The sequence below is a fragment of the Ahaetulla prasina genome, chromosome 1 (assembly GCF_028640845.1).
Source record: "Ahaetulla prasina isolate Xishuangbanna chromosome 1, ASM2864084v1, whole genome shotgun sequence".
NCBI classification, from domain to species: Eukaryota; Metazoa; Chordata; class Lepidosauria; order Squamata; family Colubridae; genus Ahaetulla; species Ahaetulla prasina.
In genome coordinates this window covers 286,118,237-286,143,779 of record NC_080539.1, presented here as the reverse complement: position 1 = coordinate 286,143,779, position 25,543 = coordinate 286,118,237, and the positions used below count along the sequence as shown (strand labels likewise).

Sequence of the window (25,543 nt, the reverse complement as noted above, 5' to 3'; positions counted from 1 at the left end):
GCAACCAGGTCATATTTACAATTTTTGCATCCTCTTGTAGTTACATGATAGTGATTTGACATTATCAGCCAGCTTCTGACAAGTAAATTCAATTTGAGAAGCCAGATACCCAAAATTCCAGTCCTATCTGTTAATTGAGGACAATCTGTAGATACATTTTTATAAAGGGGAAAAGATAGGATCCTTAAATGTTAGAACGTAACTAAAACATACATATTTAACTCAAAGTAATGAGCTTACAGAATTCCAACAACAGATTTGGTATGCATTTATAAGGACATGCTAACAGTATGATTGCTTATTTTTATTTTATATTAATGGTCAAATGCCCTTTATATCAATGAAATTATCACTAATATATGCTTGTTATGACTGTTGATACTCTATGCCCGTGATGGCAAACCTGTGGCACATGGAGCCATATTGGTGGGCATGCGAGCTCAGCTCTGGCACACGTGCGCACACCGACCATGGGTCCACTGGAAGTCAGGAAAAATTTTCCAGCCCCCAAGGGGGAGGAGTGTGGAGAAGGCCCATTTTTCACTCTCCCAGGCTCCAGAGCCTTTCTAGGAGGCTGGGGAGGGAGAAAATAGCCTACCCCCTTCCCCCGGAAACAGCCTGTTTGCTGACTTCCGATCCGACTTCCATTTCCCCATTGAGTTTGCTTGTTGGAAGCCCTAAAATTGTGATCATGCAAGTGGAAGGCAACTATTCCAAGGGTGAGTTGGTTGCCAAGCACCCACTTATTCAGCACTGTTGCAACTTTCAATAGTTGCTGAACAAGTTGTTGTAATCCGAGGACTCCTATATTTGGAGAAAATATTCATTCCTGTCAAAGGATTTTTGAGAATGTTCAAGATTAATTATTCTATTTTAGTGACAGTTATAAGTTATGAAGGAATTATAACTTACTGAAATTTTATAAAAGATATGTAACAATTTACCTCAACAGTTTCAACTGTCCATTCATCTACTTGTTCCTTTTCATTATTGCTGAACTGAGCCTCTGCCATGAACTGTCTGTTTACATACTAAAATAAAAATGAAAGAATATAACAATAAACCAACAACATTCATTCTAGAAAGGTGACTACAGTATTTCTACTAAAGAGTACCTCTGTTGATTCAACTTCACTTGGTTCAGTGTATTCTTCTGTTGGTTCTGGCTCTGTGAGGAAAATACACTCTTTACATAAAGCTTTATTAAAATGAATTTTATATTAATAATATTTAATTATTAAACTTCTATGCCTAATTTTACAATCAAATAAAAAATAATAAAAATATTCTTATTCATCTATAAATTAGCTGTGAAGTAAAATTATAACCATTGTTTATTTCAATCCACAAAATATAGGCCTTAAAATCTGAGATATTTCATTATTTAATAGCTCTCTTGAACTATATGTTTAAAAAATATTTTGCCCTTCTGAAAATATAAAATAGCTGGAACATGACTGTGTAATTCACTAATCTTCTTTTGTGCCCCTATTCCCTACTCCATCTGATATCTTAGAAACTGGTAAGCAAAACATTTCAGCTCATTTTGTGCGTTATGGGAATTTGAACCAAGTAAAATAGATGCCTTGAGTTAAGGATCCATCCCACCCGTTAACATCTCTCAAACCTGTTTCTTCTTGTTGGAGGAAAGGGCAAAATGGATAACTCATATCTGAGAAACTCTGTCCCCATTTTATATACTAACCCTTCCCATTTTATATATTAACCCTTGAATAAACAAAAGTCTAAAAATTCTGGCTTCTCCTTGTGACTTCTTCACTAAACATATACCCCTGTAAATTCAGAAGCTAACTCCACATTTCTTTTTTTTTTAAAGATACAACTCATGACTTCAAGAAAGCTACAGATTTTTCTGGTTTGATTTAATAGATGCCCTGCTAGCCTAGTTTTTAAAGGCTGGCCGGTGTGACATTCATGTGACAATTTACTTTGTATGAAAATAAATGTGAAAATAATTTAAAAATCAACTTCTAAGCGTGAGTATAGCTTTTTATATACTATATAGCATAGTAAGTAAACTGCACTCAACAAATAAGTACACACAAGGTTTCAAAAGTTCCACAAATCTATCATGAGTGTTATATATTTTAACTCAGAAATAACTCCCATTGAGCAAAGTGGAATTCTTCAGTTAACAAGATTTGGATCAGACTCAATTATTTCTTTTAGTTACCAGCTTCTGTCACAGAATCTTCAACTGCAGGTGCAGGTGCTGTCTCCTCTTCTTCACAAAGTCCATTTTGATGGTTGTGAGTACTGTCAAAATAACTTGTTTGAAGAACACGTTCAACTATTTCTTTTAGGGCTTTATCTGTAACCATGAAAACATCACTTCTTAATTGTGTCATTTGTCAAATATCTTTACATTAACTGCAGGAGAGAAGCTATCATCAGAGATGCTCAAGTTAACACGTCATTTGGATCTTCTCAAATCAAGAACTGTTTAAGAATTGCTACCATATTAATTCAATTAGAGGACATTTTAAAGCAGTCACTTATTGTGGTATTTAATACAAAACAAACATTTGAAGATCAAAGCACAAGGCACATAGTGCTTCACGGAAGATTTTAAGTCCTCTAAAAGGAGCATATTGAGATAAATAATTGTGGAAGTGGTTCAAATATAAAATATGCAATGAATATAGCATTTACCACAAATTCTTCCTTTACAAAAAAGATACATTTTTAAAAAATCTAGTAATATCCAGTATGAGTTTAATCAGGCTGTGCATTATCTAATCGGAGGTAGTAGTTTGATATGGCCATCAAGTTTCCTCATAAAATAATTTATGTATGAATTGATTTTGTTAAATATACTAGAATTTACTGTTTATTTTATTTATTTATTACATTTTTAAAACTGCCCATCTTCATCACAGAGGGAGTCTGGGAGGTGTACAAGTAAAAAATGTTAAACTGTTAGAACAGTATATGCAATTTACAATTTAAAAAGCCAAGGATGAATTAAAAATTAATATTAAAACTAATGAAAAGGCAGGGATAGCGCTTTCAGCCCACCAACTTGCCCATGGCTGTGTACTCTTCTGTGAGCCTGAAGCAAGGCCCCAGATCCATTTTTTACACCTTTCTGAAAGTATACTAGTAGGCCTCAAATTATTATCACAATCTCAGTTATTGAGCAAAGTGATAATTAAGCGAAACAATGAAAATCCTGGCTGTCCTGGTTGCAGTCATTGAAGTGATTGTGCAGGTCATTAAGCAGATGGAGCATCAGGTAAAGAATGTGAGAATATCTCAGGGCAATGGAAGAGCCCCAGAGACCTGGTACAGATCACACAGAAAGTGGAGGGGTGCTGCACCATGTTGTCATCAGCCTTGTGTAAATTATTGATGTTTATTCCTCCAGTTTTAAAACCATGCTCATATTCTTCCAATCCAGCTGCCCTTAAAATTTACTAAGCATATGTGTTGAATAAATAAGGGGAAAGCAAAGCCTTGTCATGTACAGTTGCTACCCTGGAGCCAATTTATTTCACTGTCTATATAGTGGCTTTCTGATCTGTGTATAAGTTTCCCATGAGGGCAATAACTGTCTTGGGATTCCCATTCTTCTGAGCAGATTCCAGAGTTTGACATGATTAACACAAACCAAAGATTTTCTATAATCAATAAAGCATACATTGACTTCTTTTTGGTATTCTTTGGCTTTCTCAGTTATCCACTATGCATCAGCAATAACGTCTCATGCTCCTTGACCTTTTCTAAAGCAGCTTGAACATCTGGCATCTCTTCTTTTGGATGATCTTAAGCATTGTTTTGCTGGCATATAAAATTAAGGATATTTTATGACAGTTTGCAGTCTGCTATGTCTTCTTTGTTGGTATTAAACCATAAGTGCTGTGAATTATAAAGAATCACCCAAAATATTCTAAATGTTATCATTTGAAAATCGTAAGAATAAAAATACTTACATGTTGTTCCACATACAGGTTTTTCCTTCCCTTCCAATAGATCCCACAAATGAATGGATGCTTGTTCATATTGTTCATTCAACCTTCAAAAAAAAAGAAATTAACAGAAATGTAATGTTACCTGAAAAGTTGCCAAATGTTTGCCAAAAAAAACCTAATTAGATCACAACTATAATTCTGAATTATTTTGGCTTTATACTCAATCACATACCTTATGTTCATGTCACGTTCAGGTTCAACCAGCTTGTAAAACTCGTCAAGTGTGGATAGTTCTGTTTCTGTTAATATAGATACCCCATTTGTTCCTTGTTTTATGTCACTGCGCACTTCTTCATCACCCAACTTGTCCAAAATATACTGCAATTCAAGTACTGTCTTTAAACGTTTTTGTTCAGTTTCTTCTCTCATTAACTGTTCCCGACGGGCTGTCTTCTTTATTGTTTTTTGAATCTGGTGAAAAATATGTTTGTTTAACAAGTATTTTAAATAGTAAACAAATTTAATGGTTTCTACATATCATTTCAGTGCTTCCTGAAAAATTTCTGAGGAGATAATAGCTAAAGGCTTCATAAGATTTTCCTGCTCCCCACATTATTTAACTAGGTTTATTTATTTAACAAACATATTTAACTGCCCATCTAAACAAGGAATTCTGGGATACAAGCAGAAATAAAACATAATCAAACTATATAATTTCAACACAAACTAATCATTTCAAAAGAAATTGAACCAAGAAACCTAAAAATTATATCAATGTATCAAACCACATGCACATCAGAGATCCATTAATATCCTGGGCCCATTGTTAGGGGAAAGAGCCAGATTTTCAATCTTCTAAAAAGCTAATAGGATCAGAGTTGTCTAAATCTGTGATGGGGGAATGGGAAGGAGGCTATTCCACAAGACAGGCCCCATTTCCTGGAATCCACCAGGTAACAATTTTTTACCACTGGGAATCTGAGCATGCCCACTCTGCCAGATCTAGAGGAACAGGCAGAAATCACTAAGAATAGGAAGTCCCATAAGTAAACTGGTTCAGTGCCATATAGAGCTTTAAATGCGACAACCAACATTCCCCTCTTTAAGGCATAATTAACGATAATTAGTCTTCTCCATACTCCATTATTCTATCAGCACCAGCAGCTACTTCTCTCACCTCCCTTTTTTCCACTGTTGTTTTATAAAACATTTCAGTATCACACATCATAAATGAAATCAGAATTCTTGATTTAATATTTTCTATTGCATTTGTGAAATTATACACAATTATACTTTGTCTTCCTGCAGCTATCTTCAGTTTCTGGAATACCGAACAAGGCACAATAGGGAATTTGCTAGGTGGAAGAAAAGATATAGAACGGATCTTTCCACAGCTAATTTATTATCCATTTTTTCAAAAAATTTCAATAATGTCAAACACTGAAACAAATCCCAATGCCACATAAAACATCCCCAGTAGATATGTTTTTGCCTTTACTTGAACATATGTATGCAAAGAAGAGTTCACCATTTCTCTAGATAACTAGTTCCATTGTACATTCGTTTATGGTGTAATAATTCTTTAGAGGACTTTTCTTCATAATTCCCACAAACAGGTAAATCCTTGGATTAAATAAAATCACGGTGTATACAATCACTTGTGCTCTGGGCCAGGGAACATTATTCATTCTAATTAATTGAAAAATTCCTGCCTCTCCCCAAAATCTAAAATTAAAAAGACCCTGAAATAATAGATGTTTATTTCTGTGTGATTTTGTGCTACTGGCCATGTGAGAAATTGTGGAGTCAATCTTTGTTCATGTTTATCATGCTTTTCTAATACCATCTTTTCTCATCATATGTCAATGCTGATTATCACTATAAACATTAGTTACACAGAGAAAGATATTTATGTTTTTGGAACTTGAAGGCTGAAGCAATTCTTCTATCCACTCTATTACCTAATTTACTTAGCACTGCTTTTATGTTGCAGCTTTCAAATAAAACAAAACCCAAATGGGTGAAATTGGTGAGGATTGCACCCCTCTCTTACTTATAGAATTTCCAACACAGCATATTTCAACAGCCTTTCTAACCTTCATCTTCCCAGTGCCTTTACTCCCCCCATCAATGTTCCAACATAAAATACCTCACCAAATCCCCACTCTAAAGCTTTCCTGTACTTTCCCTTCAAACACCATTTCAATGCCACAGCACAATAATATCCTACCAACACTCTCAATGTTCTCTTCTTTTCTTCTCTGTTATCAATGTCCTTGAATTTTCCCCTTGAAAAGATTAAAACAGTCCTATTTTCTTCCATGCGCATATCAATATAATGTCTTTTTCCATGCATAAAAAGGAACACACAAAATAGGCAAGATTTAGTTAGGAACAGACCACTCCAAACTGAAGTGGAAACCTGCACATTGATCAAAGAATCTGAGACAAGATGTATTCATATTTCATAAACATAAAACTCACATAATTACACACATACACACACACAAACACGTATTAATATAAATCTTAATTTTTCCATACCTAATCTATTCTGAACCATCTACTGTCTTTACTTACATCTTGACTTAGAGCCATGAAACTCCTCTGCAGTTCCTTGGCAAATTCCAGATTATTACTGACTTCCTGGTGCTTTGACACAGCATCCTAAGGCAGAAGACAAAATTGATCTGGTCTCTTTAAAAGTATAAAAACTTGAATCTGTATTTCACATATGTTTCTATTCAGGATTGGTTAGATCTGACAAGTATTTTACTTTCTTAAATGTAGCAAAATAGATACACTTTTTACAGAAAGTTTTGAAAGCAAAGCAATTTCTAAACTGGAATAGTTCCCGGCTGTCCAAAATTCAAAATTTATTCCATTTTCACCAACCCCCAAAAGTTATCAGGTTCCTTAAATCTTCAAATAAGTAAAGTGTGTCCAAAAATAAATCTCCAGCAACCAAGATGATTGGTGGAAATTTTCAATTGATGCACTGGACCATCTTTTTATTGCCAAACATCATTTGTTATCCAGAATCCTAATGCAGTACTAGTCTTTCACCTGTTTTTTTGAACACACAGTGACATTTGTGTGACAATAGGAAGAACCTTCAAGATTCCTAATTCTTGACTTCCTGTGAAGACATGGCCAGCAACTGACATGCCCAGAGAATCTCCTCTCTCTGGAGTGTCCAACAGAGGGAACAGACTTCCTTTTGTCTACTTGACTCTCTGAGGTTAAGGAAAGTCCCAGAATCATCCCTCAAGATCCTCCAATAACAGCAACAGCCTGCAAGCAGTTTAGAAGTCGGGCTTCTAAAATAACCGCTGAGCAGAAGCTGGGAAGTGGGGTTGAAATCACGTTGTTGTTGGAAACAACAGTCATTTTGGAATTTATTTTTCAAATGGACAATAAGCTGTTCTTTTCTTAAGCAATTTATGAGACTGTTATCTTTACTAGTTAGAAGAGGCTCTTTTTGAAGTTCTGAATGCCATTTTTGAGACTTTTTCTTTATTGTTAAACGACAAGGAAAAGGATTGCTAGAGGCAGTTAAAATAAAGAAGCGCAGAACATTTTTTCTCCTTGAAATGTAAGGATAAAAGTTATGGTTTTAATCTTTTAAAATAATTTGTAGCCCTATATTGTTTTATTGTGGGGTAGTTGAAATTTGCTGATTTTTATGAAGTCTGGCTAGAAAAATGAAAAATGAAGAAATAAGTCTTTGACCACTAGAGGGAGCTATGAGGATGCTTAATTCTGAGCTGAAGTCTGTTATTAAGGAAATCCTTGAACAATCAATACAGATCACCCTGTTTGTAAAACAGCCAAAATATATTAATTATACAGAAGATATTAAAAAAGAACAAGAGACAAAATTAGGTGTAAAAATTATCAATCCACTGTGTCAACTTACAAATACTGGACAAGGCAAATAACCTAACAGTACCTTCAGAATACAAATCTGACATCAGCTTTTCTTATGATGGTTTGTGTACAACCCTCCTAGCGTAACTGAAACAAGAGTATCAAGTAAATTCACAACTCTCAAGAGGTCAAGTCTGGGACTTTTGCTTTATGGATACTAACAAAGTCGACAATTCTTTGAGGAAAAAAGATATGACAGGCATTTTAGCAAAGAAAACTAATCTGGGAAGACTTGCTTCAGACTAAATTACAACATCCAACAGAACAACCTTGGGACATTTTTTAATGGATATAAATAAAGCTGATATCTTTTTCAAGAAAAGAGTCTTGATAGACTCTCCTGAGAAGAAAAATACTTTATTCTATGAAGACAAGCTGGAGGGAGTGACTTAAATTTAATGACTTAATTAGTTAGGATGGATTTTTAAAAGTTTGATATATGTATTGAAAGTTTTCAATTAGTTTTGTATGTATAAAATGAGTATGTAAATGCATGTCCTCTGTTTTTTTAAGTAATGCTGAATAATTTCCAAAGTTTGTAAAATACTATTAACTAGATTTGAAAATAAGAGAAAACGATCCATGAGGATAAACTGGAGGGAAAGATTTGAATTTAATTAACTAAATGGAGTTAATTGGACTTGTATTGGTGTGATATAGATAACTGAATGAAAGTTCTAATGTAGTATTATGCTTTGGGCTCTGGTTTTAAAAGAAGGGGTTTTCTCTTTTATCCTTTATATATAATACCTGAGTACTTTTTTTTTTATTTGCATTTATATCCCGCCCTTCTCCGAAGACTCAGGGCGCCTTACACTATGTTAGCAATAGTCTTCATTCTATTTGTATATTTATATACAAAGTCAACTTATTGCCCCCAACAATCTGGGTCCTCATTTTACCTACCTTATAAAGGATGGAAGGCTGAGTCAACCTTGGGCCTGGTGGGACTTGAACCTGCAGTAATTGCAGGCAGCTGCTGTTAATAACAGACTCCATTAGCAGTCTGAGCCCAGAGGCCCCTGTTTCGGTAAAATACCAAAACTAAAAGAAGTGTTTTCTCCCCTTAGGTTTAAAAAAAATGATGTATTATTCCCCAGCAAAGAGAAGCAGAGATGGTTAAATTAATTTTTTTATCCAAAGAAGATAATATATTTAACCCTGTTTCTATTCCAGATTTTGTGCTTGCATTGGAAAAAAAATGAAATTTTCATTCTGTGTTTGTTAATTAGATAGGCTTGTTGTTATAGAAATGGCTTGTATGTACAAATTGTGCTTGTAATGTTGTCTTCTACTGTGCTAAAGAGTCGGAAGTTGATGCCTTTTTCTTTCCTTTTCTCCCTTTACATTGTATCTTTTTTCTCTTCTCTCCCCCTCTTCTTAGTTTTCCACAACTTTTTTCTTTGTATTTTATACTTGATAAACTAATAAAATTTAATAATAATAAAAAAGATTCCTACTTCTTGAACACATTCAATAATGCAGCTTCTTCTCCTTAATTTGCAACACTTCTTGCCTTTCAAATAGCAATAGCACTTAGGCTGAGTCAACCATGAACTGGTGAGACTCGAACTGCCAAACTGTAGGCAGCCAGCAGAAGTAGCCTGCAGTACTGCATTCTAACCACTGTGCCACCACGACTCAAATAACAGGAATAGAATAAAAAGCATATATATGATGCTGTACATAATGAAAAAGCACAATTGTAAGGGCCAGTTATTCACAGGACTGCAGCAGCTACAATAAAATGAGAACATGGTCTAAAGTTTTAAAAATCTTTACAAAATTACAAAAAAATATCAATCAAAATATTTACCAGCTGATCTTGGTTAAGGCGTTCTCCTCTGTTCATTCGATCTTGATAATCATCAAGTTTGCTCTGTAAACAAGATAAAAATTTACAATTAAAAATTGTAAGCAAGTTTAACAGAATTATATGAAAATTAATCTTCCATTGGAAAATAAGAGTCATTTTCTCTATCTTTCTATTTAAAAGGAGAAAGCAGAAGAAATTATGTTAAAACATAGGAGAAAGGCAAAATTAGTTAAGTATTACCCTACCTTTAACTGAATATTGCTAAACATTTACATTATTTCCATTACATAAGGACTGTTTAATCTCTAAAAAAGAAAAAAAATAGTAAAAATGAATCATGTGAATTTACTTAGATGGGCATTTGCAATGGACTGCAGAGGTGCACCTTCTCTGTGGCCACCTCAACCCTGTGAAATAAAAGCCCCAATTGAAATTTGAAGGACCCCCTACCCTTTAACCCTTCACATTAGCTCCTCTCACCCAGTCAGGTAGGGAAGATATGCTGTGGACCCCATCAGTTAAAGAATTCTGACTGGCAGTGTCCAGGAAGAAAGCCTTCTCTGCTGTTGCCCCCATCCTTTGGAAGATTGATGTTGTATGAAAATAAAGAAAATAAGGGAAGGGAAGAAATGCATTTTGACTTGCAACGTTCTGTCACCATAACTTTGTAATAAAAGTAGTATTAATTTGCATATCTTTTGTTTCCAAGTTTGGTCTATTCTGGAGGGCTGACAATGGGGGATGAGCCAGGAGGTTGACAGCAGGCTCGTCTGGCATCTTGTAATTGTTCTGTTTTTATTATTATTTGGCAGGAGGAGGGGTTAGTATGAGCCATGTGAGATATAAGATGAATAAATGAATGAATAGATGTGGGCTGCTGTCTCATTCATATTTGCTGAAAGGTTTTTCTGCCCAATTTTCAGATTCATCTTCCTCAATCTTTTTAACTAAAGCCAAACTCCAAGAAATAAGTATTTTAGTAGAATTTTCCATGTTACAGAGGTAACAGCTAATCTGATTCTATCGGATCCTTATTATATGGACATTAGCTAGATTTCAGATATACTGGCATCTTACAGAATGGTTTTTCAGGTACATTACAATATTAACATGTTTTTGATCTGCATGTAAAATATAATCACAGATGCAGATGCTATATAAGTTTAACAACTTTTTGTAAGAGGTTTCAAATACTGTACATGTCATAAGAATTCTACACAATCTTGATTGACCTATGCTGATTTATTGACTTTTTTCAAAGGAGAACCTAAATTAAAAACAAGAGAATTGGAAACTGAAGGCCACATTTGCCAATGGTTTACTTATGTTCAGGTGACAGAAAAATTTAAACTGAATGAGTGTTTGATTTTACAAATGAGTGACTTTGAGTTTAATTTGTGTACTAATGATGAATATGTTATTGCTAAGATGTATAAGTTTTTACTAAAAATGAGTACTGAGGACTGTATGATCAAATGAGCAAAAGTATGTATATAATCTTGATCAATAGAAGAATATATAAAGGACTGAAATTTACTTTGAATAATAATTTGAATTACATTGAATTATAATTTGAAATAATGTTTATAAAATGATGTACCTTAGTATAACACCTGCTAACTAAAACTAAAGCTTTTCCTTTTAGGTTTGATAGATAAACAGGTTGAAAAAAACAGAACTTTATGGACAACAGCAGCAAGATTTCTGTATGCCAGGGAATTTCTAGAAGCCTGGCTCTCTGACAAATCAGCCATCAATAGACACATAGACATTAACATCTACAGACTATGCAAAAGAGACAATCAACCAGTCCAAAAGAGAAAAAGTCTCCAGCATCTCTCCACCAATAATCAGCACTCAGATCAGCATAGATCAATTCCAAGGTCAACTTCAGACCAACGATCAAGTAACCAATACCCCAATCAAGAAACTGCTGAAGAGCCATTAGTAAACAGCCCAACCAAAGAATTCCTAAGACCATACCCATCCACACAGATAGGCAAGACACCAGAATATAAACTGACAGCAAACAGCACTCCTTACTGGCACTGATGATACTAGTTAGGGTAATGAAACATCTGCAAGAAAACAAGCAAGCTCAGACCAAGGACCCCTCATTTTAACTCTGAGCTACAAATACTCTCCTTCACTGAGACTTCTGAATGCACAGTGAAGGAAGAATTTATGAATTTCTACAATAGAAAAATGGATTGTGAAGCTAATCAATTAGCAACGAAAAACTGACTACAGCTAGTCCTCAACTTATGATCACAATTGAGCTCAACATTTCAACTGCTAAGCAAGGCAGTTAAATGAGTTTTGCCCCCTTTTATGATCTTTCTTGCCACAACTGTTAAGTGAACCATTGCAGCTGTTAAGTTAGTAAAAGGGCTGCTAAGTGAATATGGCTTCCCCACTGACTTTGCTTGTCAAAGGATCACATGACCTCGGGACACTGTAACCGTCATAAATACATGCCAGTTGTAAAGCATCCAAATTTTGATCACATAAACACTGGGATGCTGCAGTGGTTGTAAGTGTAAAAAAGTCATAAGCCACTTTTTTTAGTGCTACTGTAATTTCGAACAGTTACTAAATGAATGGTTGTTGACTTGAGGACTACCTATACTGTGATTAAATAATAGACCTTGTCCAACTTTGAAAATACTGTTGGACTTCTTGCTAGAACATGAAAGAAATGAATTTTTAATTTTGGGACCTGATCATTAGAACTGTTTACTGTGCATTATTATTGATTTTATAGTAACAGATTAATCTATTTTATATCTGTATCTGTATGGAAGAAAGTTGAAAATTACTTTTCCCCCTTTTCACTTTTTCTTCTTGTAGTCCTGATTTGTTTTTTCTTTAACCATTTTTCCCTAACCCCTTTTTTTGTATTTTATCCTTTGATAAACTTAATAAAAAATTAAAAAGGGAAAAAAAAAACAAATTTTTGCAAAACTTCAACCTTAGAGGAATTTCATTCTTTCTGCACAAGTGTATTCTCAAAAATTTTTCACAGGCCAATTAGAATTAGCAGACTGCAAATTACTTTTTCTTATTTGTTGACCTATGCCCGTGATGGCGAACCTATGGCACAGAGGTGACATGCAGTGCCCTCCCTGTGGGCACGTGCGCTGTCGCCAGATGCTCTTCCAGGTTCCGTTGTACGCATGCGCACCAGACAGCTGGCTCAACGCACATACACACCCTCCATGTGCACTGGAACTCAGAAGAGAGCATGCGTGCGATGGAACCCAGAAAAGCAGTTGGCTGCCGCGCATATGCGCACTGGCCAGCTGCTCTCTTCCAGGTTCCAGGTTCCAGGAACAGCAGTTGGCTCCAGCACACACGTGCACTCCAGTTTTTCCACTTGGTGCCAAAAAGGTTAACCATCACGTACCTATGCAATACTGTACTGTAATCAGATATATTATAGCACTAGATTGCAGCAAATGTTTCTCTGTACAGTACCAATATATTTTCTCCTTCCCATTCTTTAAATCAAACTGTTGCCCTCTCAGAGATAGCAACTCATTTGCTTAACTAGCCAACATGCATTCCAGGATTCAACACATTTCCGGGAGTTACTTCTAGATTTACTTAGTGCTTAGTTAGTTAACTTAGTTACTTAGTGACTATTAAAAGTTACAACAGAGCTACGTGGGAGCTATTTATGAAGTTTTGACAGTCACCCCCAACCCATAGTCACACAACCAAGTTTTATGACAGTTTTGCTAAAAACCATCCATTACTTCCAATTTACAGCAAAACCACACTCATAGCAAATCATTGGTCTGCTTAATGAGCATTAACAACTATTGCACAACTATTGCAAAGAACATCATAAAATTGGGTCAGTCACACAACCAGCCTGTTTTATGACCATCAAGAATTATGTCCAGAATGTCCAGAATGTGGCTGCACGGGTGATAGAGGGAGCACCTCGTGGCTCCCATGTGACACCTCTCCTGTGCGGTCTGCACTGGCTTCCGGTGGTCTTTCGGGTGCAATTCAAGGTGCTGGTTACCACCTTTAAAGCGCTCCATGGCATAGGACCGGGTTACTTACGGGACCGCCTACTGCCACCAGTAGCCTCCCATCGACCTGTGCGCTCCCACAGGGAGGGCCTCCTCAGTGTGCCGTCGGTCAAACAATGCCGGCTGGCGACCCCCAGGGGGAGGGCCTTCTCTGTGGGGGCTCCTGCCCTCTGGAATGAGCTGCCTCCGGGGCCCCGTCAACTCCCCGACCTCCGGACCTTTCGCCGCGAGCTGAAGACTTTTCTGTTCCATCGCGCAGGGCTAGCTTAAATGCAATTTTTTAAACGGACTTTTATTCTCATTTTAGTTTTTAGGCCATAAATTGAATCAGTTTTTTATATTGTTCTTAACTTGTATTGTATGTATTTTTTACTGGCTGTGAACCGCCCTGAGTCCTCGGGAGAAGGGCGGTATACAAATTGAATGAATGAATGAATGAATGAATGAATAAATAAATAAATAAATAAAATAATGTCAATCATGGGCAGGCTCCATTACAGTTAAAAGTCAAGGACTACCTGAATATTAGTCTGTATTTTATTGCTAATAACTACTTAAATAATTCTATAATTGTAGAATATTTTAAAGCTACAACAAACCTTTTTAGTTATTTTTTTCATGCCTTTACTATTTATACAAATAACTGACACATTGGCAAAACATATCCAACACACCTTTCTCCTATTTTCCTCACAAGAACCCTCTAAAGTGAATTGAATTGAGAAAGACTGATTGGCCCAAGGTCAGTTACTGGATAAAATATAGGAATATTCTGTCATCAGTAATTATTTCAAAATTATTTTCCATCATTTCTATGCTTTTTAGTTTCTATGATTGTATGCATTTAGATAAACATAACAATTAATTTTTCATAAAACTTAATTTCAGAAAGTTAAAAGCCTTCAAAATATGTACCACCCGATGCACCTTCAAAACGTAGGAATCCCTCAATAAAAATATCAAATACTAACATCTAGATCAGTGATAGCTAACTTTTTCCAGTCCGAGTGACCAAAGTGTACATGCAAATGCGTACACGCATGGCCCCCTGCAAACGCCCCACTCTCCATTCATGTGCGTGTGGCCACCCCACTCATGCGCAGGGTCCCCCGCACATCCACAGCAGAGACCCAAAGAGCAGCTGGCCACCAGGAGGCATGTACACATGTGTGGCCAAGTTGAACTGGAACAATGGCATTGTGTGCCCACAGAAGGGGCACTGCATGCGCCCTTGGCACGTGTGCCATAGTTCGCCATCACAGATCTAAATGAAAAATTCTAAGTGGCTTGGAATTTAGTATTCATATATATTAAGACTATTACTAGAAGTGTGTGAAACAATCTAAATTGACAATATTCCCATGTTGTTTTGTAACATTAAAAATCAGAGCACCAGTAAAGTTGGCATGCCATTAAGAACAGGTTGTTTTAAATTGAAAACAGTTAATATGGGCCCATAAGAAAGTATTTTGAATACTCAAAACATTTCAAATTTTGAAAATTTTGCATACCTCTTGAAATAATTGTTCCTTAAGACTTATTAGAGTATTTCCCAACCCTTGTTTAATAGATTGCAATGGATAGATTGCAATGGATGACTGCAACTGAAAACAAGTGTTTTATTAATTTATTCTACTTTTTACTTTATACGCCACAAGAACCCATGATGGTATACAATTAAAATCAAAAAACAACAAAACACAAATCCATAAAACGCAATATAAAAAAGACCAAAAAAAATTAACTACAAAGCTAACTTTGTTATTAAAATTAATAGTTTTAAGAACCCAAATACTGGGTCTCAATCTCCAAATATCCTTCTGAACTAGGTTTTTATAGCTTTTCTGAAGTTTAGGAGTGAGAATGCCATCTACATCTTTAGTTAGCACTGCTACTGAGAAACAAACCTGTTAGTCTTCTCCTTACTCTATAATTGTGAGGCCAACCAATAGCACACGTGCCCAAGGTGGCACACAGAGCCATCTTTTCAGGCAGACGAACTGTTGCCCAACTCACCTGCAGCTGCACATGCACACGTGCCCAAGCTGGTGTTTGGGTCTCCGGTGCGCACGAATGCAATTCAGAGGATCCAGTTGATCTTCGGAGCTCTCCTGCAACTGTGCACGTATTTGCACATGCGCGTACTTGCACGCTGCACGCACATGTATAGATGGTGTTCGTGCATGTGCATTGCACGTGCAAAGCACGTATCTGTTTACCACTCATTGAGTAAAAGGTTCGCCATTACTGCTCTATAATATTGCAGAACTATAGCCTACACTGTGAACTGAACTTCATCCAAGTTCTATCAAAAAAACAGATTAGGATTGAACAAACACCACCCAAGCAATGCACTGTGACCTGTCTTCACTAAACCTACTAAGCAAATATTAACTGGATGTGAAGTACAGTATATGAAATTTTAGATTCAATAACTGAGGACCCTCCTTTAGTAGTAATCACTTCACATGTTTCCTGTAGGTATTTTGGCCTATGTCCCCTTTACAAAATGGCTTCAATCTCTTGCTATGTTAGGACTGTTTTTCATATAAACTGCTCACTTCATATCATGGCATATTTCATCCGGTTTAAGCATTCCAAAATACTTGTTTTACTCCAGCAATTATGTTGTAGATTTATTTGAGTGCTTAGGGCTGTTTTCATGTTGCATTATGCATGTTGTTTAAGCTTTAGCTCATAGACAGAGTCTAAGACTTTTTACTATAGAATTTTGTATAATCCAGAATCCATTATTGCTTTAATGACTGCAAGCTGTCCAGTCATGATATTCCATGCTGCCATGTTTCATAATGGAACTAGTTTCTTTCTTTCAATGGTATAAATTGTTTCCTTTTAATTCCAGAAAGATCAATTTTTTTCCAGAAGTCTACTGAATCATCCAGGCGGTCCTTGGTGAATCTGAGATGGGCAACAAAGAACTCTCCTGAGCACAAAGATTTCCATGCATGTTATTCTTATTAAAAATTTTCCTTATTTATGCTGACATGGCAAAAGTGGCCTGCAGATTGTTTATGATCTCCTTGTATTCTCTACTGGAGAACCATATGCCTTACTATTTGGAAAATTTGGACATTCCTGGGAAGAATGTTTGTACATTGTTAGACAATCCTGCCCAACCTCACATGCATCAACAATTCTTTATAAGACATTCTGCAGAAATGTCTTGATTGAGACATGATTTACTTCTACAAAATTATGCTATGAAGCACAGTATTTTTTAATATGGAAAGACCCACAAATACATGCCAGAGAGATAATATCCCAGGACTTTTGATATTATATCATAACGTAACATATTATACTATACTACACCACACCACAGACACTGAACATTGGCTTAGCATGTTCAAAAAGGATATGGCAGATTATACTGTTTTTTAATCAGAATTTCTCTTTAATAGGACTTAAATGAAGCTGTGACCTTACACTACAAGTCACAACACTGCAAGGTTACAAATAATTAGAGAAGATTCACATATTTTCACCACTGTAGGTATTTCCAACATTATAACTCTTTAGAACAAGGATTCTTAAAGTGTGGGCCATAATACCCCAGTAGATGGTGAGAAATTTAGAGTCACAAGGGCTAAGCCTATGGATTGAGTTATCTATCAAAATCACCCAATAATCACAAAACATTAATCCAAATATAATATTTCATTTTATTGGGGCATTGGGTACATATATTTATTATTTTAGAGAATTGCAGTATTACAAAGTTTAAAATTACTCCTTAAGAAAAAAGCTATATTTCTTGGCTAGTTTGGGGGCATAATTCAAAGTTTATATAATGACCTTTAAAACTCTAAATTGCTAAATATCAGGAAGTGCAATGACTAGTTGTTTCCAGTGAGTTTGTCTGATTGTAAACAGTTTTCTTGTATGTCTTGCCAATTGTTGAGTTGCAAGATGGAGGGGGGGGGGGAGTTGCTATTCCTAGATCACAATTTTTTTTAAAAAAAAGTTCAATACTTTGCTACATTCAAAGTATTTAGAAAAGCCTTTAGTCTGTGTCAGTATTTCGGTGGCACCGTTTTTCGGTGGTTCTCTTCCTATCTCTCCGATCGGTCGCAGACGGTGTTGACAGGGGGGCAGAGGTCGACCCCGAGGCGCCTCACTTGTGGGGTGCCGCAGGGGTCGATTCTCTCGCCCCTTCTGTTCAACATCTATATGAAGCCGCTGGGTGAGATCATCAGTGGTTTCGGTGTGAGGTACCAGCTGTACGCTGATGACACCCAGCTGTACTTTTCCACACCGGACCACCCCAACGAAGCTATCGAAGTGTTGTCCCGGTGTCTGGAGGCCGTACGGGTCTGGATGGGGAGAAACAGGCTCAAGCTCAATCCCTCCAAGACAGAGTAGCTGTGGATGCCAGCATCGCGGTACAGTCAGCTGCAGCCGCGGCTGACTGTTGGGGGCGAGTCATTGGCTCCGATGGAGAGGGTGCGCAACTTGGGCGTCCTCCTGGATGAACGGCTGTCCTTGGAAGATCATCTGGCGGCCATCTCCAGGAGGTTCGCCTGGTTCGCCAGTTGCGCCCCTTTCTAGATCGGGATGCCCTATGCACAGTCACTCACGCTCTCGTGACATCTCGTCTGGACTACTGTAATGCTCTCTACATGGGGCTCCCCTTGAGGAGCACCCGGAAGCTCCAGTTAGTTCAGAATGCGGCTGCGCGGGTGATAAAGGGAGCCCCTCGTGGCTCCCATGTGACACCTCTCCTGCGCAGACTGCACTGGCTACCTGTGGTCTTCCGGGTGCGCTTCAAGGTTTTGGTGACTATCTTCAAAGCGCTCCATGGCATAGGGCCGGGATACTTACAGGACCGCCTGCTGCTACCGGATACCTCTCACCGACCCGTGCGCTCTCACAGAGAGGGACTCCTCGGGGTGCTGTCGGCCAGACAGTGCCGGCTGGCGACCCTCAGGGGAAGGGCCTTCTCTGTGGGGGCTCCCACCCTCTGGAACGAGCTTCCCCCAGGACTTCGCCAACTTCCTGACCTCCGAACCTTTCGCTGCGAGCTTAAGACACATCTATTTATTTGCGCAGGACTGGACTAGATTTTAAATTCGAATTGGTTTTAATGGGGATTTTATTATTTTTATTATCATCATTTTAATTATTCGGCCAATTATAATAAGTTTTTTAATGGATGTTTTTATTTGTATTTATATGTATATTTTTATCTGGTTGTTAACCGCCCTGAGTCCCTAGGGAGATAGGGCGGTATAAAAATATGGAAAATAAATAAATAAAAATAAATAAAATAGTATGCATCATTTGCCTCCTGTAATATTTCTATTGTCAATTTTATACCACAGTACAATGTTTTCATAGTTTCAGGAAACTATTAGGCACAGTGTAATTCAAGCATGCCTACAAAATTGTCAATTTCCATCTGCCCAAAAAAACCCTTGCAAAATAAATTAAATTATTTCTCTGTATTGTTTTAAATTGGAATGAGTGCCATATTTTTCCAGAAATTTAGAAATAAAGATGTAACTCCATGGAAATGTTAAAATTATACTACTTTATAATACCTGTTTTGTGCATGTCATCTTATGTTCACAAAATAAGAAAGACAAACAACAACTATCTGCAGTATTATCACTAATATATTTTGGATCATGGCAACTCACTCCCAAATCAATCAACATCAACTCTCGTATAGACTAATGTGCAGAAATGACCTTTTAAAGATACAAATCACTTATAAAGAATTTAATTCATTTCTGCATGATAACTTGCATCTACCTAGCAAAACCCTAGGAATACTAAAGTTATCAGAATAAACCCTGCTACAATGCATATACTCGCATAAAGATATCCAATAAAAAATTAACTTTAACTTTACGACAAGTATAAGTATATGATGCAATATTAATTTTACACATATTAATTTGATTTCACAAGAAAATTATGTGTTGGATAAGAATCTGGTGGATTATGCAGAATGTTCTGAAGAAGATAAAGTTCCTACCGCAATTTTTTCTTTTGGGAATAACAACGGACTGTACAGTGAGTGAGACTAAGTTGATTTTGAACTTAATAACAGCAGCAAGACTGTTGATTGGACAATATTGGAAGAAAAAAGAATTACCCACAATAGAAGAATGGATATTGAAAGTTTCCAATTTGGCTGAGATGGCTAAAATTTCAGCCTTCTTGAAAGACAGTACTCAAGAAAAATATTTAAATGAATGGAAGAATTGGATTGATTATATTCAAAATAGATATCAGATTAAGAAATTTCGGATTGCCTTTGAATGAAGGATGTTGTTTTTGACTTTAATGGAAGAAGTCAGGTTATGTGGGAGAGAAGGATTATAATTGTGTTAGATTTTAAAAATTTAATGTATGACTGTTTGTTTAATGAACTATACCTTGTGTTTGCTCCGGGAAGTCGGGGGGGGGAGGGGGTTTTGGAGGAAGGGGGGAAGGTGGGGGAGGGGGAAAAATTTAATTGTTGTTCTAAAACTTTTTCAATTAAAAAAAAAAGAAAGAAAATTATGTGCAAAATTGTTTTATCCAGGATTTGCAATTATCTTCTCATTTTCAAGAAAATACTGAAGATTATAATTTTATTATTTTCTGTTTCTTTGAAGTACTTCTCACCCAATGGAAGGAAGGCTTACATATATCAAAGCTGAACCAGGGATAGGAGTTCATTACTGCATATGTTAATACAACGTTTCATAAGCATAATGCTACCCAGACATGGAAACTCTGTGGACCAGTGATTAGGTGTATGTAAGCCTTCCTTCCACTGGGTGAGATGTACTATTTTGTTTTTTTAAAAACCAGAAGCTCATAAGTAAAATCTCAACTAGCTTTTATAAGGGCACTTTACTTTGGGATCAAATAGATTCCATTTTTTTAATCTGATGCAAGGCTATATCCTATCCAGAGATCTCAATATATGAACAGGAATGTATTTCTAATGTTTAACAGACATCTAGACATAAATTCTGTTGCATTACTAATTTGAGGAAGTTATTGAGCAGAAAGTGATAGAACAAATCTATCTTTTGTTCAGTTTCATCATTGGCATTTCCAGTTCAAAGCTAATGCAATCTATTTAATGACATTATGAGTGCAGTCAGAGTCTTACCATTTAAAATTTGTAAAAATCATTTTAGTTATCATTTCGGCACTCACAAAATTTTATCACTACATCATACTGTATGCAGAGACAGGATATTTTTGAATTATGACTACCTATAGCAATGTCAGATAAATCCCTTTGGTTCTACCTAAACATAAGTGAGCCACGGTTTAAACTGAATACAGGCAATCTGACACACTTAAGCTAGTAATATAATTCACAAAATCCCTCATCTGGATGATATTCCAGCATTTTTTAAGCACTAGAGAAGGCTATTCAAGATATTCTGGATTACTAACATTAGACCCACTATTATGTTCAAAGAGATAATCTGAAGGACACCAGATAGCCTACACAATTTTACCTTAGCATTGTAAGAACAAACTTTGTATAACTGGGTTGCCATGCTCTTGGTAGACTCTCTTCCTCAAACAAAATCATCTGCAGATTGCAAATTCCTACTTTGGTACTATTGTTATGAGAACCTACATGAATTATAAAATACGGTTTGAATTTGGCTTATTTTATTATCACAATTGTGATTTTGAAATCTGCCTTGGTTCAAATGACCCAGTAAATTGTGATTAATCAAAAATAGAAGCAAAATCTGGATCACCGCACAGATTAGATGCCATGTTTGTGTTAGTATGATTTAACATTACATTCAAACCTGTACTTTTGTAGTTGGGATCTTTGCTGGAATGCTTAAAATTTTTCATTATTAGGCATAAAAAGAGCACAGATACCTTAATTTCAAAATGAGCAGCATTTTTAGAAATTACTTAAGTAAATATGGTATCAACCAGAATGTTGCAATCTAAAATTTTAATACCCTAGCAGTTATCAATATATAATTATTTTATATATTGGAACAAATGCTAAATTGCAAACTAAATTTCTTAAATCCAAATAGAGAACGATTTGGATTTTATAATGCTTTGGGCTTGATTCTGAAAAGGACACCTCAACATAAAAGCAACATTAGGTGCAATTAACTAAAGTAACTGTATGATCCAAGGAAAACCCACCTGTTTCAATGAATCACTAACATGGGCCACATTTGCACTACAAAGCAATTTTATTGAAATGAATTCAAAGCCATATTCACTACAGCCCTGATAAATTTATTAAGATTAAAATACAGCAGCCTCCATAGTGTACTAAACACTAATCTTGTTGCAAAAGCAGGATAAAACAGCGCCAAAGCTATGATGATCTTTTGAAAAAGGCAGAATTGGTGCAAAGATTAGAAAAGTGAGTTTTAGAAAATTGAGGACTTGCATAAAGCGAGTCTAAATAACTTTCTAACATAGGGATATCTTATTCACTAATTCCAAAAAGGATATTACATCAGTGATATTTTCACTTATTTACTGGACTTACAGGCAAAATTTAATATAAAAATCTAATGGTTATTTAATAATGTGTTCCCACGCACATATATATGAAAGCAAGCCTTGCTCAAACAAGTATTTAATACATAAACATAAAAGCTGTTCTTTCAATGAGTTGAATGTTTAAAGTATTCATTACACTCCCCATAATACAGCAATCTACAAAGAAGTGTCCTGCCGCTTGTCTTCCATCACAGCTATCTTTTCACATTTTCTATCATTTTAGAAACACCTGGCAAGATATTTAAACTAGTGGTACTGTTTTTTTGATTGTGATCGTTTACTAACAGTTTAATGCACATTTGTACAGACTGTAGTTTTTCTATCTAGTGGTAGGAGCATGTAGCGAAATAGTTCCAGAGTATTTCAACCAGCAGAAACTAAGGGAGGATGAATTTTGTTCCTTCCCCTCCTCTCACAATTGTCAATACCACATCATTCACTGCCTCTGTGGCGTCTCTATTCTTTGGAATTAAGACAAAAAGAGACTCAAGAGAGGATTTCCTTTTCTTTAAGTATATTGACATTGCCCCCATCCCCTCGGAGTAATGTCCATAGTTATGGAGAGGGGTGGGATGATCAGTGTCAGTATCATTTCCCCCAAAATAAGACATCCCCCGATAATAAGCCCAATCGGACTTTTCAGCACATGGCAATAAGGCAGGCGCTTATTTCAGGATTCAAAAAAATATAAGACAGGGTCTTATTTTCGGGGAAACACAGTACATCACATCAGGACCTCATCAGGTTGGGATATTCAATGAGAGCAGAACCCCTCTTCACTATTACCAGTTCTGGTAAGAGCAGTCAGTGTCAAATTTTAACCAAGGATTCATAAAGCCGGCATGAGTTATTAAAAAAAAAAAGTTTGCTCCGATAAATACTGACTCGGCAGCAAGTCTCATGGTCTAACCTAGCGGTTTGTGTAGGGCCTTAACGTTGCCAAAAGGACGCAGGGCACATCGTACCGCTAAAACTAAACGTTTCGAAGGTGACACATAAATAACGATGCTCTATCAACTCGGTTCTTTTTCTGTTCACTAAGTCTGGAGGCGGCCCACCGCCGTTCGGCGATAACTAAACTAAAAAAACAAAAGCATTTAATAAAACGTGCCGAAAGTTTCGGACACTTCCTTTCACGGGGCATCCCCCCCCTCCCCCCATATCTTCCAGGGGCCTGAGAGAGAGAGAGAGATCGCGTTTTCACGCCGCGTCCGCTTCTCCACACGGAGAGGAAAGACCAACTAAAATGGGGGAGAAAGGAAAAGGCGCGCGCGTGCACCCACACGGACAGCGAGGGCTGAGCGACTCGGGCGGGCAAACAAACAGCCGGGCCTTTGTGCAGCAGCCTTTCACACAATGAGACTCCCTCCCCGGGAAGCCTGGTTGCCTCTCGCCGCCGCCATGTTGGGTCCGGGCCGGCTCCATGTGCAAGGGGGGGAGGGGGGAGAGAGGGAAAGAGAGTACGAAGAAGGAAAAAAAAAAAGAAGGGGGGGGCGAGAGCTCAAGTCTCCGGTTAGCCGGTTTGGAATCGGCGAAGGAGGGTGACGGGAAGAAAGGCGGGTCAAGAGGACGCGGAAAGCGCGTTCAGACCTGAAGGAAAAGCCGCCTCTCCGCCCCTCCAACTAGAAACAAAAGAGCAGGCGGGGAAGCGCAAGGAAAGGGAAAGTCTTTCCAGAATCACCTCAGTTACCGCCACTCGCTCCAATCAACGTTAATTCCCACCCTCACAACTCCCGGGAAAGGGGAGAGAGGGAGGATGGGGGCGAGGGAGAGAGAGACCCAGCCTCCGTACCTTTTTCTTCTCCAAATTGCGCAGCTTCTTATCGATGACACCCAAAATCTGCTTCATGGCCTCCGTCTGCACCGAACTCGTACTGCCACCCGAAACCGCTGCCTGAGAAGAAGCCGCCGCTGCTACAGTTGCCTCGTTGCCCGTTTTACTGCCGCTACTCGCCATCGCGCTGCTGGTGGCCGAGGGCATCGCTTACTGAGGAAGAGAAGAACAACGCGTTACGGGATTCGGAGAGAGGGAGGGAGGGAGGGAGGAAGCGAGAAAAAGGAAGCCGAGCCGACGGGACGGCAGAAGGGACAGATGGCGGGGAGACGGAAAACGCGTCCCACCGGAACGCCTTTCAGTTTTCCAACACCTCCTTTATCTCACGCCGTCCCCCCGCCGCCCGCCTGCCTGCATCCTCTCTCTCCGCCCGCGCGCGCCCAGTTCCGACCCGGACCGCACCTGTCAGCGCGCGCCCAACGATCCTAAGCAACCTGATTGATCCTTAAAGGTCCGACCGCAACACCGCGGGCGCGTGCTCGGCACCCACGTGATTGGCAACGCGCGGACATCCCACGCTTCCACATTCCTCCCCACCACCACCACCACACACACACCCGCCGCGGCGATCAACGGTCTTTCCAGAACCGCTCCTTACTTCTTTCCCCCTCACCGTGAGAGATGCGCGCGCCCGCGTGTGTGTGTGTGAAGCAATGGAAGATGGGAAGGCACCAGGAAAAGATTCGGTGGGTTCTACGCAGGGGGAACGGCGGCCTCTGTCCGCGCGAGTCCGGCCACTTAACGCCGCTACCTCTGCGCCGAGTTATGGGGGGGAAAGGAAAAGACCAAAGGAAGGCCGCGAGGGCGCGCGCGCGGGACCGGCAGGGCGCGAGCGGCGGAGGGGTCCTCATTTTATAGAGCTGTCTGTAGCGAATGCCGGAATCGCTTCATCCAACTAACCTCGTGCGAGCTTCATAGCTTGCCTTCGTAAGAGCCTCAGTCTTAGGGCACGGGTTTTTGTTTTGTTTCAGGCGCCGAGGCCACCTAGACCTTCGGCGCCGTGGTTAAGAGGAGCTACTTAGGCGGCGTCCAAGATTCCGGGAGGCGGGACTGTGGCTGGGCCAAGCCGAAAGCTGCTATTTTGGCGGGGGAGCCCGTGACCCGGTTGTGGTGGGAAGGGTGGTTGGTTGGCTGGCTGGCTGGCTGGCTGGCTGGCTGGCTGAGCTCCGTTCCCTGGATTTGGGAAATCTTAATATCCAGTCTCTAAGGTCCGTAGAGCAGAACGACCCTGCTTTCGATTTTTTAAATCGACAAATACAAATAAATAAAATAAAAGTTACTTGGTAACTTTTGGCGGTGGAGGAATAGGAAAGTTCGAGGTCAGGGCAAGTTGTTGTTTTTTTCTTCGTAGTAATTCCGAGGCTTTGAAAATCTACAAAACTTTTATGTGGTAGAAGGGCATGAGGCAAAATAATAATAATAATAATACGTGATTTAGTCAGCCAAGGCTATTGCTTTGGCGTTG

At 38.2% G+C, this 25,543-nt stretch overlaps 1 protein-coding gene across 5 annotated transcripts in view; it reads right to left on the bottom strand.

Annotated features, from left to right (window-relative positions):
- Positions 1-24,848, bottom strand: part of CAPRIN1 (cell cycle associated protein 1) — a 36,628-nt gene extending 11,780 nt beyond the window's left edge. For 2 of the 5 annotated variants that reach the window (XM_058161625.1, XM_058161631.1), the window contains exons 1-9: positions 24,692-24,848; positions 24,037-24,231; positions 9,679-9,741; positions 6,513-6,599; positions 4,165-4,403; positions 3,954-4,036; positions 2,195-2,332; positions 1,116-1,168; positions 945-1,031 (exon numbers count right to left, since the gene is read on the bottom strand). In XM_058161625.1, coding sequence (XP_058017608.1) covers positions 945-1,031; positions 1,116-1,168; positions 2,195-2,332; positions 3,954-4,036; positions 4,165-4,403; positions 6,513-6,599; positions 9,679-9,741; positions 24,037-24,225 — 939 coding nt within the window. In that variant the 5' untranslated portion in view covers positions 24,226-24,231; positions 24,692-24,848. Of the gene's footprint in view, positions 1-944; positions 1,032-1,115; positions 1,169-2,194; positions 2,333-3,953; positions 4,037-4,164; positions 4,404-6,512; positions 6,600-9,678; positions 9,742-10,158; positions 10,256-24,036; positions 24,232-24,480; positions 24,621-24,676 lie in introns of those variants that run through there. The other 3 variants (XM_058161628.1, XM_058161629.1, XM_058161630.1) reach the window with 3 other exon arrangements.
- Positions 24,849-25,543: the final 695 nt, after the last annotated feature.